This window comes from Pseudophryne corroboree, chromosome 6, assembly GCF_028390025.1.
Source record: "Pseudophryne corroboree isolate aPseCor3 chromosome 6, aPseCor3.hap2, whole genome shotgun sequence".
NCBI classification, from domain to species: Eukaryota; Metazoa; Chordata; class Amphibia; order Anura; family Myobatrachidae; genus Pseudophryne; species Pseudophryne corroboree.
In genome coordinates this window covers 528,769,792-528,788,079 of record NC_086449.1, presented here as the reverse complement: position 1 = coordinate 528,788,079, position 18,288 = coordinate 528,769,792, and the positions used below count along the sequence as shown (strand labels likewise).

Genomic DNA, 18,288 nt, shown 5'->3' with positions numbered 1-18,288 from the left:
TTTGAACCTTAATGGACCCCAATTTGAGGCCCATAGACAGTGGCGGAACTGTGGGAGGCAGTGGAGTCGGCTGCCGCCGGGCTCCTGACCTCAAGGGGGCACCTGTCCTCCATTGCCTCCCACTGCCCGACAATCAATCGCCGCTCTGCCAAATGTGGATGGAGGATCGGTGTCAGTGTCGTGACACGGCTGCAGCAGCTGCCTCCTCGTATCCACAGAGACGAGCTGGCAGCTGGCTGCAGCTAGGGGGAGCTCCAGCGCACAGCTGATCACAGGCACTTCCAGAAGAGCTGGCCGTCTATAGCTCTCTCTTCCTCCATCCTGCTGCTAGCCGAAGGTAGGCACTGGCACCACCTGCCTCATGCTGCTGCACTGTGTATGTGTGGTGTGTGTGGTGTATGTGTGTGTATGGGGTTGATTACTGGGGGTATCTTTAATAAATATTGGCAACACTGACTGTTTATGTGTGTTGATAATTTTAAGGGAGGTGTGTGTGTCTGTGTGTTTTAACGAAAGTTGTGTGTTTAAGTGAAAAAGACGTGTGTGTGTGTGTGTGTAATTAAATGAGGCGTGGTGTGTGTAATTGTGTGTAAGTGTGTGTGTGTAATTGTGTGTGTAATTAAATGAGGTGTGTGTGTGTAATTGTGTGTGTGTGTGTGTGTGTAATTGTGTGTGTAATTAAATGAGGCGTGGTGTGTGTGTGTGCAATTGTGTGTGTAGTTGAAAGAGGCATGTGTGTGTCTGTTTAATTGAAAGAGGCATGTGTGTGTAATTGTGGGTGTGTAACTGTGTTTGTGTGTAATTGAAATAGGCGTGTGTGTATGTAAGTGAAAGGCATGTGAGTGTGTAAGTGAAAGGCATGTGAGTGTGTGTGTGTAATTGAATGAGGCGTGGTATGTGTGTGTGTGTGTAATTGTGTGCGTGTAATTGAAAGAGGCATGGGTGTGTCTGTTTAAGTGAAAGAGGCATGTGTGTGTGTAATTGTGTGTGTGTGTGTGTGTGTAATTGAAAAAGGCGTGTGTGTGTAATTGTGTGTGTGTAATTGAAAGATGCATATGTGTGTAAGTGAAAGAGGCATGTGAGTGTGGGTTTACGTGAGAGGCATGTAAGTGTGTGTAAGTAAAAGACATGCATGTGTGTGTAAGTGAAAGATGCGTGTGTGTAAGTGAAAGGCGTGTGTGTGTAAGTGAAAGATGCATGTGTGTGTGTGTAATTGAAAGAGGCATGTGTGTGTCTGTTTAATTGAAAGAGGTTTGTGTAAGTGAAAGAGGTATGTGTATCTATGGGATCAGTACTAAATGCCGCCGGCCGGAATCCCGGCGGTCGAAATACCGACGCCGGAATCCCGACCACACAATCCCGACAGGGGTGGCGAGCGGAACGCAGCCCCTTGCGGGCTCGCTACGCTCGGCACACTATTATATTCTCCCTCTATGGGTGTCGTGGACATCCACGAAGGGAGAATATGTCGGGATTGTGGCGGTTGGGATTCCGGCGTCGGTATTTCGACCGCCGGGATTCCGGCCGGCGGCATCTTGACCGCATCCCGTATCTATACTACTATTGTGAAAGTACTATTGTGAGTACGCTGCTACTGTTCACCCCAAGTACCAGATATCTACATATGGTGTGTGTGTGTGTATATATATATATATATATATATATATATATATATATATATATATATATATATATATATATATAAAAGTGCCGGCACTCTCTCCTCCTCCAGTTAATGCCCAGGTGCCTCCTAACAGGTTTGTGGGACCTTGTAGCTAAATCAATGAAGTGGCACTCACGGGACTTGATTGATAAAAATAAGACTCAGGACACGGCGGTCTCAGCTGAAAGATCTTTCATCTGAGACCGCCGTGTCCCGAGTCTTATTTTTATCAATCAAGTCCCGTGAGTGCCACTTCTTCATTTTATATATATATATATATATATATATATATATATATATATATATATATATATATATATATATATATATATATATATATATATATATATATATATTCCTATATGTATAGGGGGGGGCACCAGCATTTTATCATGCCTCCGGGCGACTGGGGCGAACTTAAGCCACTGCCCATAGACACTCCTGTTTGCAGGAAATGCAGGAATCGACCGAGTTGAAATTCCTCCGTGGGGCCTTCCTGGCCTCACACCATGCAACATATTTTCGCCAAATGTGGTGATAATGTTGTGCGGTCACCTCCTTCCTGGCTCTGACCAGGGTAGGGATGACCTCTTCCGGAATGCCTTTTTCCCTTAGGATCCGGCGTTCAACCGCCATGCCGTCAAACGCAGCCGCGGTAAGACTTGGAACAGACATGATCCTTGCTGAAGCAAGTCCCTTCTTAGTATCTCTTGAAGTTCCGGGTACCAAGTCCTTCTTGGCCAATCCGGAGCCACGAGTATAGTTCTTACTCCTCTCCGTCTTATAATTCTCAGTACCTTGGGTATGAGAGGCAGAGGAGGGAACACATACACCGACTGGTACACCCACGGTGTTACCAGAGCGTCCCTGCTATTGCCTGAGGGTCTCTTGACCTGGCGCAATACCTGTCCAGTTTTTTGTTCAGACGGGACGCCATCATGTCCACCTTTGGTCTTTCCCAACGGTTCACAATCATGTGGAAGACTTCCAGATGAAGTCCCCACTCTCCCGGGTGGAGGTCGTGCCTGCTGAGGAAGTCTGCTTCCCAGTTGTCCACTCCCGGAATGAACACCGCTGACAGTGTTATCACATGATTTTTCGCCCAGCGAAGAATCCTTGCTGCCATTTCCCTCCTGCTTCTTGTGCCGCCCTGTCTGTTTACGTGGGCGACTGCCGTGATGTTGTCCGACTGGATCAGCACCGGTTGACTTTGAAGCAGAGGTCTTCCTAGGCTCAGAGCATTGTAAATTGCCCTTAGCTCCAGTATATTTATGTGGAGAGAAGTCTCCAGACTTGACCACACTCCTTGGAAATTTCTTCCCTGTGTGACTGCTCCCCAGCCTCTCAGGCTGGCATCCGTGGTCACCAGGACCCAGTCCTGAATGCCGAATCTGCTGCCCTCTAGTAGATGAGCACTCTGCAGCCACCACAGAAGAGACACCCTTGTCCTTGGAGACAGGATTATCCGCTGATGCATCTGAAGATGCGATCCGGACCATTCGTCCAGCAGATCCCACTGAAAAATTCTTGCGTGAAATCTGCCGAATGGAATCGCTTCGTAAGAAGCCACCATTTTTCCCAGGACTCTTGTGCATTGATGCACTGACACTTGGCCTGGTTCTTGGAGGTTCCTAACTAGCTCGGATAACTCCCTGGCTTTCTCCTCCGGGAGAAACACCTTTTTCTGGACTGTGTCCAGAATCATCCCTAGGAACAGCAGACGTGTCGTCGGAATCAGCTGCGATTTTGGAATATTTAGAATCCACCCGTGCTGTCGTAGAACTACTTGAGATAGTGCTACTCCGACCTCCAACTGTTCTCTGGACCTTGCACTTATCAGGAGATCGTCCAAGTAAGGGATAATTAAGACGCCTTTTCTTTGAAGAAGAATCATCATTTCGGCCATTACCTTGGTAAAGACCCGGGGTGCCGTGGACAATCCAAACGGCAGCGTCTGAAACTGATAGTGACAGTTCTGTACCACGAACCTGAGGTACCCTTGGTGAGAAGGGCAAATTGGGACATGGAGGTAAGCATCCTTGATGTCCAGGGACACCATATAGTCCCCTTCTTCCTGGTTCGCTATCACTGCTCCGAGTGACTCCATCTTGATTTGAACCTTTGTATGTAAGTGTTCAAAGATTTCAGATTTAGAATAGGTCTCACCGAGCCGTCTGGCTTCAGTACCACAAATAGTGTGGAATAATACCCCTTTCCTTGTTGTAGGAGGGGTACTTTGATTATCACCTGCTGGGAATACAGCTTGTGAATTGTTTCCAATACTGCCTCCCTGTCGGAGGGAGACGTTGGTAAAGCAGACTTCAGGAACCTGCGAGGGGGAGACGTCTCGAACTTCCAATCTGTACCCCTGGGATACTACTTGTAGGATCCAGGGGTCCACTTGCGAGTGAGCCCACTGCGCGCTGAAACTCTTGAGACGACCCCCCACCGCACCTGAGTCCGCTTGTACGGCCCCAGCGTCATGCTGAGGACTTGGCAGAAGCGGTGGAGGGCTTCTGTTCCTGGGAAGGAGCTGCCTGCTGCAGTCTTCTTCCCTTTCCTCTACCCCTGGGCAGATATGACTGGCCTTTTGCCCGCTTGCCCTTATGGGGACGAAAGGACTGAGGCTGAAAAGACGGTGTCTTTTTCTGCTGAGATGTGACTTGGGGTAAAAAAGGTGGATTTTCCAGCTGTTGCCGTGGCCACCAGGTCCGATGGACCGACCCCAAATAACTCCTCCCCTTTATACGGCAATACTTCCATGTGCCGTTTGGAATCTGCATCACCTGACCACTGTCGTGTCCATAAACATCTTCTGGCAGACATGGACATCGCACTTACTCTTGATGCCAGAGTGCAAATATCCCTCTGTGCATCTCGCATATATAGAAATGCATCTTTTAAATGCTCTATAGTCAATAAAATACTGTCCCTGTCAAGGGTATCAATATTTTCAGTCAGGGAATCCGACCAAGCCACCCCAGCGCTGCACATCCAGGCTGAGGCGATCGCTGGTCGCAGTATAACACCAGTATGTGTGTATATACTTTTTAGGATATTTTCCAGCCTCCTATCAGCTGGCTCCTTGAGGGCGGCCGTATCTGGAGACGGTAACGCCACTTGTTTTGATAAGCGTGTGAGCGCCTTATCCACCCTAGGGGGTGTTTCCCAACGCGCCCTAACTTCTGGCGGGAAAGGGTATAACGCCAATAATTTTCTATTGGGGGAAACCCACGCATCATCACACACTTCATTTAATTTATCTGATTCAGGAAAAACTACAGGTAGTTTTTTTACACCCCACATAATACCCTTTTTTGTGGTACTTGTAGTATCAGAAATATGTAACACCTCCTTCATTGCCCTTAACATGTAACGTGTGGCCCTAATGGAAAATACGTTTGTTTCTTCACCGTCGACACTGGAGTCAGTGTCCGTGTCTGTGTCGACCGACTGAGGTAATGGGCGTTTTAAAGCCCCTGACGGTGTTTGAGACGCCTGGACAGGTACTAATTGGTTTGCCGGCCGTCTCATGTCGTCAACCGACCTTGCAGCGTGTTGACATTATCACGTAATTCCCTAAATAAGCCATCCATTCCGGTGTCGACTCCCTAGAGAGTGACATCACCATTACAGGCAATTGCTCCGCCTCCTCACCAACATCGTCCTCATACATGTCGACACACACGTACCGACACACAGCACACACACAGGGAATGCTCTGATAGAGGACAGGACCCCACTAGCCCTTTGGGGAGACAGAGGGAGAGTTTGCCAGCACACACCAAAACGCTATAATTATACAGGGACAACCTTATATAAGTGTTTTCCCTTATAGCATCTTAATATATTATAATATCGCCACACAAAATGCCCCCCCTCTCTGTTTTAACCCTGTTTCTGTAGTGCAGTGCAGGGGAGAGCCTGGGAGCCTTCCTAGCTGCGGAGCTGTGTAGGAAAATGGCGCTGTGTGCTGAGGAGAATAGGCCCCGCCCCCTTTTCGGCGGGCTTCTTCTCCCGTTTTTCTGACAACCTGGCAGGGGTTAAATACATCCATATAGCCCCAGAGGCTATATGTGATGTATTTTTAGCCAGCATAGGTACTTTCATTGCTGCCCAGGGCGCCCCCCCCAGCGCCCTGCACCCTCAGTGACCGTTGGTGTGAAGTGTGCTGAGAGCAATGGCGCACAGCTGCCGTGCGCTACCTTAAGAAGACTGGGAAGTCTTCAGCCGCCGATTTCTGGACCTCTTCTCTCTTCAGCATCTGCAAGGGGGTCGGCGGCGCGGCTCCGGTGACCCATCCAGGCTGTACCTGTGATCGTCCCTCTGGAGCTAGTGTCCAGTAGCCTAAGAAGCCAATCCATCCTGCACGCAGGTGAGTTCACTTCTTCTCCCCTAAGTCCCTCGTTGCAGTGAGCCTGTTGCCAGCAGGACTCACTGAAAATAAAAAACCTAACAAAACTTTTACTCTAAGCAGCTCTTTAGGAGAGCCACCTAGATTGCACCCTTCTCGGCCGGGCACAAAAACATAACTGAGGCTTGGAGGAGGGTCATAGGGGGAGGAGCCAGTGCACACCACCTGATCCTAAAGCTTTTACTTTTGTGCCCTGTCTCCTGCGGAGCCGCTATTCCCCATGGTCCTTACGGAGTCCCCAGCATCCACTTAGGACGTCAGAGAAACATACAAACCAGGGTAAGAGATGAAAAGAGCGTACACAAGTCTTTTCATACCATCAATTTAAAACCAATTTGAATTATAGAAATGAACAGTCTAGAAATCTCATGCACATAGGACTAGAGGCCCAAAACAATAACTAAAAATCTAACATACAAGTGACTGTCTGGCCACACAACTACTGTACTTGTTTATCTTTCCCACCAAGCAACTATTTAATGAAAATCTGATGTTTGGGAGCAAGTGACAAGAAGCCAATTGCTCCCTAGCATCAGAAAGCTGCCAAAAATAGTAATTCAGATAAGTTGGCTGACCACTTAACCAATTTTTTTCCACCAAAACCGTTCATAATTTTTTAATTTTCTTTAAAGTGTCTAACGTATTTTTCAGAATATTTAAATGAAAGAAAAAAATGGCTGCATCATTATTCCCAGGGAGCCTGAGCAAGAGGAAATCTGTTCAGTACATGTGCCAAATGGATTTCTTCCATTATACAAGGAGCTCAGAGCAGGACGGCACAAACATATGGGATGCACCTTGGTCAGGTAACGCACATCCTGTCTGCAGTCGCATCTCATACGTTAGTGCCAGGGAAGTGGTTAAAGGATAAAGCTTTACGGCATTCGGGATAAAACTGTCCTTTGTCATTTGCTCTCATACATTAGCAGATTTATGAAAGATAATCTATAGGTGCATGGCCGGCTTTAGAAAACATTTAGGGATCAATTTAATTAAATGTGCAAGCTGCTGATCCCTGCCACTTCTGCAAAAAACATGCGGAAGGCACTGTCTGCTCACACCTTATAGAGAAGCGAATACTCCTCCATCACCTCCTTCACCCTCGGGAGGCCCCCTTCAACCAGATGACACGTCTCAGTCGACAGCAGATCCTGCTCGCCATATCGGCATCTGAGCAACGAGTTACGGACAAAATTGGTCAGGTGCAGGTTGACATCTCCCTGATTCGACATGATATGCAGAAGATTCGTGAGAGTTGGGAGAGGTAGAACATTGAATCTCCGATCTGGAGGATTTGACTAACCCTCTTAAAGATACAGTCGCTGATTTAACCACTCAGATGTCAGCGGTCAAGGCTAAATTATCCGATGTTGAAGGTAGACTTCGCCGTAATAATGTCCGCTTTGCTGGCCTCCCGGAAAGGGCAGAGGGCCCTGCCTCCGAAAAATTCTTGGAACAGTGGCTCCTTCAATTATTTCAACGTGATGCCTTTAATCCTCAGTCTTCTGTAGAAAGGGCACATCGTTTACCTGCTAGGGCCCCTCCTCCGGGTGCACCTGCACGTTACTTTCATAGCTCGCTTTCTCCACTATGAAGACCGTGACGCGGTCCTCCGGCTGGCTCGCACTCAGGGCCCTTTAAAATTTGACAACCGTATTATTGCAGTTTATCCGGATTTTGCTGTGGGATGTCCAGAAATCCCAAGCATAGTTTCTTCAAGTTAAGAGGAGGCTCCGGAACAGCCAAATGCAGTACTCCATGCTTTTCCCGGCTCGTTTGCGGGTTGTCCATGATGGCTCCACACACTTCAATACTCCTCAGGAAGCGGAGGCCTGGCGGGACCGTAGGCCTCCGGCCCCTAATTGAGGACGGTTGCTTTAGTACTTTTGTTTTCTTCTGTTTGGCCCCTTTTCTTTGCTTCGGACGCTATGAAGTATTAATGGGGTTGCTACTACTGATGTTTTCTATTTTATTTATTTTTTTACTGTTCATTGTGCGGGGATGTTGTATCTTTTGTCCTAGGAGCTGAATGCTAGGATATAGTCTTTATAGAGGTATTAGTTACCTCTGTACCCCAGGGGTTACTATTGGGTTCTTAGCTTAGTTAGGTCGTTGTAGGGATCGAGGTGTATCTAGGTTGTAATAGATATGCAGAGTGGGGGGTGGTTGGGATGTTATATGCTTATTTTTTTTCTCATGTTTGTGCCACTGTGTATTTTTGTTCCTATTCTTTGCCATGTGCCTAAATTCTCTGACATGCTCATTTGGTGGTTTTCATGTCATTTGTTTGTTTGCCTGTGGTCTGCTGTGGTGGCCTTTTTCTTTTTGCCGTTCCCATATTGCAGGTTCCTCTATAATACATGTTTCCATTGTCATTTATGCCTAGCTTATTCTGATTCTGTGCTTCTTTCACTTGCTTTTTTTTCTCCTTCTGTCCCTTCTTTATCTTCTCTATGGCTATGGGGGTTGAGGGACTCCGCATACTTGGCTGGAATGTGAGGGGCTTGAATGACCGCATTAAGCGTGCCCTTGTTTTGTCGCAGGCGAAAAAATATAGAGCTGACATTATATGTCTCTCCGAAACCCATCTGATTGGTACTAGAACCTTGGCTCTCAGTAAACCCTGGGTTGGTCTGGCGTATCCTTCTACCTTTTCTACTAATTCTAGAGGTGTTTCAGTATTGATCCGAAGGTCAGTTAATTTTCATTTGGTCCACAGCCAAATTGACCAATATGGATTTGTTACGTCCTGCTTTGCTCTGTATCGTGGTACTAGGCAAAGCTGCCCACTGTCCCTAGCTCTTTTTGCCCTGGCTATTGAGCCTTTGGCTAGTTTTCTTCGGGAGTCTCCCGATGTTAGGGGCATTACTATTGATGGGCATGAGGATGTTGTCGCCTTATACGCTGATGACATGCTCCTGTTTCTCAATGATGCGGACACTTCACTGACCTCCATTCTTGATATTGTCAACACCTTTGGTTTCTATTCTGACCTATCCATTAATTGGAATAAATCTCACATTCTTCCCATATCTGGTATTAATCCCAGACCCATTGCCTATTGTATGCTCCTTGTAGTGGACCCTTCGCCTTCGGTATCTTGGAGTCTGGGTTACTCCTAATGTTGCCACTTTTGTACAACAAAATATAGACCAGGTCACGGAGGACTTGAAGCGCCGGGTTCACATATGGAAGAAGCTTCCCCTCACTGTCACAGGTCGCATCATTCTCATCAAAATGGTGATGCAACCGAAGTACCTCTATTTATTGCAACACTCCCCTGTTTATATCCCTAAAAGGGTTTTCACTAGTATTGATAGTGTACTCTCCTTATTTGTTTGGGGCAATAAGGCACCTAGGGTTGCCCTGAGAGCTCTGGTTAAGTCTAAAACTGATGGAGGTTTGGGTTTCCCTAACTTGCACGCTTACTACCTGGCTGCTCAGCTAGTACATTTGTCTAATTTGATTTTGAAAAGGGATGCTCCCACGTTTGGGAGATTCTTCGCTGAGTGTGTGGGGTCCCACTTCTCCCATGTCCAATTTCTTCTTTCTACTTCCTCTGCTGCTGGTCTTCCTCCTGTATTACGTCAATTGCTACTTGTGTGGAGACAATCTCATTCTTATTATGGGTGGACGGATACAGATATGCCGCTTTGGTTCAATGCACAGTATGGGGAACTGGTTCATCTCTCACAGGACAACATATGGATATCGGCGTGCCTCACAACAATTTCTTAATTTATTAATGATATTTTCAAATATTTTACGCAGCTGAGAGAGGAGTTTGCTATATCCAACAGTATTTTTTTTTACCGTTACCTACAACTCCGCCATGTGGTGCAGGCGCAATTTGGAGTCTCGCCCCCGTCCATTTCCAGTTCTCCAGTAAAGGAACTGGTCTTGGCACTGGGTACGAGACATCAAATATCTACTATATATGCCAACCTAACTACACATATTTGCCCAAATTTTTTTGACCCGCTTAAACTTAAGTGGGAATTAGATATTGGTCCACTTGAAGATGATCAATAGCTTCAGGTGTTGGGCTCTCTCAAATACACTACCCCATGTATCAAGTACCAACAGGTCTTTTTTTATATCCTCCATAGATCACATAAAACCCCAGTTTCTCTATGTAGAGCGGGGTTGAGGCCTGATGCAAATTGTCCGCACTGTGGTGCCCCTGAAGCTACCTTCTGGCACTTGTTGTGGCAGTGTCCAATTGTATATGCTTTTTGGGAGGCAATATGGATGGATATATTACTTACTGAACCATTGTCCCCCCCCCCCTTCTCTCCTAGACGGTGTATTTTTGCTCTAGACTTGGAGGAAAACTACTCCCCAGCAATTTATAAACATGCTTTATGTCTGACCATCTTGGCAAAGGTAATTATAGCACGGAATTGGCTTGCAATTTCCTCCCCTAATCTGTATAACTGGAGGGCCTTGGTTAATGAGGTATCTGGGCATTAACGGTTTACACACCGATTTAGGGGGACCCTGCCTCATTATCTAAGTAAATGGGATAGATGGAACACCTCTCGGCTGGCCACTGATATGTCGGCCCCAGTTCAACTCTATAATTCATTAAATGTAAGATAAAATAGAGTGATTCTTATTAGTATTCTTAATCCTTCTAATTTCTGTATGATCGATACTTAATGTCCGCTCTGCTTATCTACATCTTACGTTTCATATAAGTGTGTTTTTCTCGATGTATATATGATTAATGACCACAAACTGGTTCTACATGGTGCTCTTTATTGATATTTCTGTGACATGTATATTGCATTTTTTTTATTTTTTATTTTTTTTTTTCTCTTTGTACAGTATTTTATTCTCTTTGTTTTGTGTTTCTATTCTTTTTTTTTTTGTGAAATTTTTTTTTCCCCACAAGTTAAAAAAAGATGGGCAAAAAAAAATGTAAACAGCGAGCTACCATGTAATTAAATCCGCCCGAAACCATGTTTTTATATTTCCCTTGGAGTCAAACTGAAATGATCAAGACAAAAGATAAAAAATAAAATAGTACAAAAGTCCAACCACATACTAAATTAAAAAAACTATTCTGCTGCTTGTCAAATGTAAGGATTATAAACCACAGGATTAGAAAACAGGTATTCCCAGCAGGTAAATAATATTCAAGTTTTCAGGCAGCAAATAAAAGTAAATGTAATACTCAGTGATCTGTGATCTAGAAATATTATATGAATTGTTCTTACTGTAGAGATTTCACAAATCTTGAAAAAAGATAAGCTGCTCTACTACGGACTTTAGGACTAGTGTGGCGCAGGCCTCTGTGATCCAAAAACACCATCTAAAATGAATAAAAAGTTTATAAAAATAAATAAAAACAACATGGTGATTAAAGTCAGAAAACCCATATAAATAATAGTAATAAAATACAAATAAAACATCCCATCCTATCATTTTGAAGAGCTGACAAGAGGACATTTTAGCAGACACTTTCTCTTTACTAAAGCTGCCCATACACATTGTCATCTGGACATCTTTTAGACTAAACTGGCACTAACCAATCGCCAATACAAAGCACTGGTTCATTATTGATCAGATGTCCGTTATCTGATGGTGTGCATCAGCCATCAAATTCACTAGTTCCTAATTGGTCATAGATCTAGTAGTCTATGCATGTAAAGTGTAGGATGTACAGAGGGATATAAAACAAAAACAGCTGGTCAAGCTACTGCCTATTTATAAAGACACAAATTCAACATTTGTTTGCTCATTTATATAAAGCGGGATCCAATGCACGGATTGCTCAGCAACATACAGATATGTCCTCATACATCTTTGCTGTAGTCACGCCAAACAGGCCCTCTTGGCATGCCAGGTCTAGCAAAGGGCATCTTTTAGCGAAAAAGAGTCTGATACGCCTTTTCCACTAGCTTTAAAAACACGGGTAAATGCGCGGGGGCGCGCATTTACCAGTGTTTTTTCCTAGTGGAAAAGGGTCCCCCTGCAAATTCCTGGATCAAGTGATCCGTGAATCCTACCCGGGTAGCTTGCCGGGTTGAACGGGTGTGGATCATTAGATCGACAGTGTCTAGGTCGACCACTATAGGTCGACATGAGTATGTTTTTTTGGTGTTTTCTTCGTAGAGTGACCGGGAACCCCAATTAGTGCACCGTGTCCCCTCGCATGGCTCGCGGGCAAGGTGCCTCGCTCCGCTACCGCTTCATCGACACAGATTACCGGTTCCAGTCGTAGTCCACGTGGATCGTTAAGTATGAAAACGTTTTTTTAAAAATAATTGATTTAAAAAAAACCTCATGTCGACCTTTTGACCCGTCGACCTAGAACATGTTGACCCTCTGAACCTGTCGACCTAGTGACTGTCGAACTATAGTGGTCGACACCTAGACACTGTCTATGTTCAGACCGGATCCCGGTTGAACACGTGTTCAACCCGGTAAGCTGTGTAGTGTGAACGGGAGCCGCGTCAATGCGACACGGCTCCCGTTCACAGAGAATGGAAGGGCGGCGCTGGGAGATCACGTGATCTCCCAGCGCTGCCCCTGCCGCGTCAGCAGCAGCGTCACTAACCCAGCAATATGCCGGGTTGGTGAGTGCTGTGGGAAAGGGGGCTGTAGCACGGGTCGCAGCAGTGTCAGGCTCCCGGCTGCGACCCGTGCTACAGATGGAAAATCAGGATTTTGGTACTTACCGATAAATCCTTTTCTCCGATTCCACAGGGGCCACTGGAGCGTAGCTACAATGGGGAAATAGTAGGCAGTAATTGGGAGCTGGCACTTTAAAACTCTAACACTGTGGTGTCAAAGTCAGAAAAATGTCTCAATGCACGTTGCCATATTTGCACCGCACACTGGTCCGCGCTGCGCGTGCATGCGCTCTCCCGTGGATGCGCATACCCGCAATAACGTGCACTCGCAGGCGCGGTATGCGTATTTACGGTAGAGCTTATGTAGTCGTAGCGTGCGACTCATTCGTTACAAATGTTCACAATTAATGTAGTTTATAGATCATGGTCCCTTTGATAGATTCTGAAAGTTTGGTTAAAATACAATGTCCCAGAGCTGAGGAATCCCTCTTTATATCGTACGAAGGGTCTAACAGGAATCATACAGCAGTGTTTGGTACCCATCGGAAGAGTATTTAATTAGCAATATTCCGGTGTTGGTTTGGAGCGTATTAATCGCTCGTGCGAATAGTTATGGACATAAGAAGTTTATGTCCATTTCTATTATTTACACATACTCAGGTATGCGGCGGGAAACCCAGTTTCCCACCCACCTGAGCTGTTGGAAATCGTCACAGCCCACCTGTATGAATCACCCTATGACCTTTTGTTATGATACAGGGCCGAATTCCTTCGGCCAATGGACAATGGGATTGTAGGACCAGGAGATTGCATTGTGTGTGGGGCATAAATAGGCAGGCCGACCACATCCAGCTCACTCTCTCATCAACGGTTATCTGCTGATAGCCGGGAGCTGGATGTCCAGGCGCATGCGATCGTTTCCCCTTGTGCGTAAGTTTCTCTCCGTAATTATTGTCTTTCTGTGAGCCAATTTCTCTCATCTCATCTCTCTCTCTCTCTCTCTCTCTCTCTCTCTCTGTTCTGTTCTCTCATATCTCCCCTAGACTAGGCTAGTATTGTATTGTATTAGATAGTATTGTATTGTATTTCTTTTAGGTCAGAGTAGTATTGTCCTTTTGTATTTATTGTTTAGTTCTGTGGTTAGGAAGTCTCTGTTATATTGTAGTGTATCATTTGTACTGTTATCCCCTTTTACAAGTATATTAGATATAATACAGTTAATAGGCCTTGGAACCTAAACCAGTATCTGTGCATTTTCTATAGTGTTAAGTGTTCACTTGAGCGTCGGTGACGCTCATGCAGCTTTGTAGATAGTCAGGTTACACAAGGTTGCACTTACACCCTGTACTCACATTAAGGTATTCAGTGTATTTCATTGGTATAAGGTTTTAACATAAAGGTATAGTGTTGTAAGCGTCTGCATCGCTGGTGACCTCCTCGTGGTCTCGAGCGTATGCTACGCTACAGCGAATCATTCCCCTAGACATAACCAATAACGTGTCCTGTGATCCCTGGGCCGTGAGCGAACGTGACGCTTGAGCGTCTCGCCTACGGCTGAGCGATCGTTACGCAACTAGCGTACCATTACGGTACTTCTTCAGTAAACAGCGTACAGTGTTCTTAGCTTCATAAAGGGTTGTTTATACGACAAAGGAATTTAGCATTGTCAATTGCGGGCTCGTCCTATACTTCTCACATCTGCACTAGGTAGATCAGCAGACATTATCCCTCCAGCAAAGGGTGGGAGGTTGTCTCACAAGTGCTGACGGGATAAGCGTCTGCTTCGCTTAGATAAAGAGTGCTGAAGGAATCCGGGAACCGGAAGTAAGAACAAAACGCTTGTGTCTTTTTAAAACTGTTTATTTTTCTTTTGTCTTGCGTACGCATACATACCTGCATTTCTTTTCACTTGTGTATTTCATTTTTCGTATATCACTATTCCTGTTTGCCAATTTTATAGTTGATAGAAAGTGCTAAAAAGAGATTTGCTGTTATTTCATAGTAGAGGTAATAGTTAAAATATAGAACAAACACACGGTTTGTCTGAGATACAAGGCAGTCAGTGTGGATTGCGGTAGATGATCAGGGATCATTTACATTGATAAAAATATATTGTGTTACGGTGGATCCTTTGCATTGCGTACACGTGTCGCTAACAAAGACTAGCGTACGCAATCCAAAAGGCAGACGCACGCAGCGTACATTACGCAACGTAGCGTCCGGTTACGCTCACGTAGCTCAAGTCACGAAAAAAGTTGAATTAGCGCAAAGCGATAATTAGCGCAAGGCGATAATTAACGCACAGCGGTAGATAACGCGAAGCGGTAAATAACGCAAATCTATTTTTGGAAAATCTGAAATTTAGTTTAACAGATCCTGCTCCTAATTGGTAACACTTTTGGCCTAAAGACAATTTCTGCGCAGAAATAGATATAGAAACAAAAGTGTACATGTGTTGAGTGAGTGTGTTTTGTATACAAAAGTTTATATAACTTTAAGGTGGAACCAAAAGGAAAGCCGGGTACTCGTCAAGGGACATACGTGTAAGTGACATATACGGTGGCCAGGGAGGCATCCCTGGTTAAATAATATTTGAGCATTAGAGTATAGCGGACCATAAGGTAACAAGACCAGGAGGTCATAAGGTAACAAGACCAGGAGGTCATAAGGTAGCAAGACCAGGAGGTCGTAAGGTAAAAGGTCCGCTATAAAAGTCCAGTGGCACAACGCCTGGGGTGTTGGTGCAGAACCCATATAGGCCATACAAGCTCTGGCTGAAGGAATCGCAGCCGGAAACATAGATTCCATTGATCTTTCAGTACATGACAAGTAGTGCTCGTATACTGAACGATTGGACCGCACGTTATTGTGTGCAGTAGTTAGTAATCTGACCTAATACCATTAGAGTAAAGTGGTCACAAACGCTATCTGTACATTCTGACGTGATTTGTGTAATTTTTTATTTTTGGAAGGGAAGTTCGCTGGTCACTCAGGAACTATCTAACAACCCCAACTTTACTGGAAAGAGTAAGTGTCCTGCGGGTAACCCTCATATGTTCCAGTAAACTAAAGGTTCACAGGGGCCCTAGGTTGGGTCCAGCAGCTCTGGCTACAGTGATTGCAGCACAGGCCAACGTGGGCGAGAAGTAAGTGGGGTACTTGATAAACCACCACCGCCGGCCTGCCCAAGGACATCTTGGTTTGTTTGTAAGGGTTCGCTGAAAGCCTTGATATTCAAGGAGGAATAGGCAACGCCTGCAGATTATGGGGGCCATTTGTTCAGGTAGGGGGCGATCAACCTCGGTTCGGGTTGATTCAGAGAACCGATCCATCGGGTCGGCACGATATGTGATGTGTAAGAAATATGGAAATCACGCTGAAGTTTTATGTGATGAATGGGAGAGAATGACTGTACAAGACAGGGACAAATTCCCAAGAATAGGTAGCTTCAGTCCAGTAGTGTTACAAAATTTAAGGAGGAGGATAAGTCTCGTTGAACCAACGAAGAGACAAAATAAACATTATGAATATTTACAGTTATGGCAACAGGAAAGTGAATTACAAAAAGAGTCTATTGACTTTTCTGACTCTTATCTTGAGAGGAGAGATATGGCAGCAGGAGAGGAGTTGATTGCGGAGAGAAAAGCACAAAAGTGGAACAATAAAAACGCTCTTAGCAACTGTAATATAGATTATAAGGATAAGTGTAATAAATGTAACCATGATTATTGTAATACTGTTGAATGTACAACTATTAACCTGTGCAAGCTGCACCCCATGTCAAACCTCCCTCAGGAATACAAACAAGAAAGTGAGCCCAGAACGATGTCGGCACCTCTTCCAGAAGCCATCCTACAAGACATCCAGGTGGACGCGACCAAATTGGTAAAGGCAATAATCGAACCCCCTAACAGAGGGTCAGGTGAGGTCGTGTCCACAGGTACGTACAATGTTTTATATCACGCACAAACAAATGTACCCCATATTATAAGACCAAAACAAGATGATGTAACTGAGCTCGATCTGGCCAGGGTGATCTCAGTCCCCAATGGGAAGACTGACGATCAGGGAATCATTCCCGTCAAGGACAGTGCAATGCGCTGTCTCTTGTCCCGGACCGAATTGAGATCAATTATGTCCGAATTTCCTGATCCTGGGAAAAATCTAGCCAAATGTCAAAGGTTTATTAAAGAACTAGGAAACGCCACAGAACCCACCAACAAAGAGTGGCGGACAGTGCTGAGGGCATGTTTGCCCTCCAGGGTTGACCCTGAAAAATTCATTGCTGATTGTAAATTAAACACGGAGGTACCTTGTATGGAGGAACACAATCAGGAATGTATTAGGCAGATTAACCGACAGTTAGGAATATATTTCCCAACCACTGTCAAGTGGAGTGAAATTTTCTCCATAAGGCAAAACGAAAAGGAAAATGTTTCTAATTATTTCAATCGAGCACTGCAAATAATGGCTAGAAACACTGGGATCGCAGACATCAAGACAAATGCACAACATAAAGGAATAGCGGTTAAGGTATTAATGAATGGTTTAAAGGATGAATTAAAAACAAGGGTACAGACCACCAACCCAAACTGGAGAGATATCTCGGTGGCCGCACTAAGAGAGGCCGTCATTAATCATGACCAGAATATCACCAGGTACAGAGAGTCACAAAGAGATAAGTTAATGGCAGCAAATATACAGGCCCAAACCACAAGACCACCCCAACAAAAGCCCCACACCCCTGCGAGAAACCCAGATATGGTAGTCTGTTACCATTGTCATAAAAAGGGACACATTGCAAGAGATTGTAGATCAAGAGAAAGACAACGACATAATCATGGTATCCAAGGAACCAGGGAAGTACAGGGGAAACGATTGATGATGATGAGCATCCGAGCGTTTGAGGAGGCATCAAATCAACCAAAACCTCAGGTCATTGACACGTGGAGGGAGCCCAGGATTTGTTATCATTGTAGAAGAGAAGGGCATTATGCCAGTAACTGTAATAACCCACATAAAGTTAGACCCCCTAGACATGAAAATGAGCATGAATATGACACACCAAATTACAAGCAGGGATCATATAGGAAGAATTTTGGGACACACCCATAATATATAGTCAGGAAAGGTGATCATTAGAACTGATGGTAAGCCTGAGGTAACGGTTAGTAAATTGGGAGGTCATTCACTGAAGACACAGGAATGACCAGGTTAAACGTTGTAAATGTATTTGTGAAAAATGTTTTTTCTTTCTCTCTCTATCCCCATCTCTGACGATTATTGGTAAGAATTCAAACATTGCATATTCGCTTGGTCCTTGCAGAAGTCTACCAAACCCCAGCATGACCTATCCACCACAATGTATTCTGGCCAGATACAGACAGTGGAATAATGCAAGTGCTGGTGGGGAGGGACTGCTCAAGGAGACCAGTAGATACATAGATATGACAGCCTAATAAGTCTGACAATGTTTTTCTAATGCTAACAATGTTTTCTTACAATGTTTAAAAATGCTTTGTTTCTCTTTTCTTATTGATGGTTATTGTCGAGTTATGTAATGTATATATGCACATGAATTGTTCTCTATCTCTTTTGTTTTTTTATTTTCTCTCTCTCCTCACTCATGT

General features: G+C 44.9%; 1 protein-coding gene across 3 annotated transcripts in view; it reads right to left on the bottom strand.

Annotated features, from left to right (window-relative positions):
- Window positions 1-18,288, bottom strand: part of XPOT (exportin for tRNA) — a 288,220-nt gene that overhangs the window by 35,311 nt on the left and 234,621 nt on the right. For all 3 annotated transcript variants that reach the window (XM_063927565.1, XM_063927566.1, XM_063927567.1), the window contains one exon: window positions 11,300-11,394. In XM_063927565.1, coding sequence (XP_063783635.1) covers window positions 11,300-11,394 — 95 coding nt within the window. The remainder of the gene's footprint in view (window positions 1-11,299; window positions 11,395-18,288) is intronic.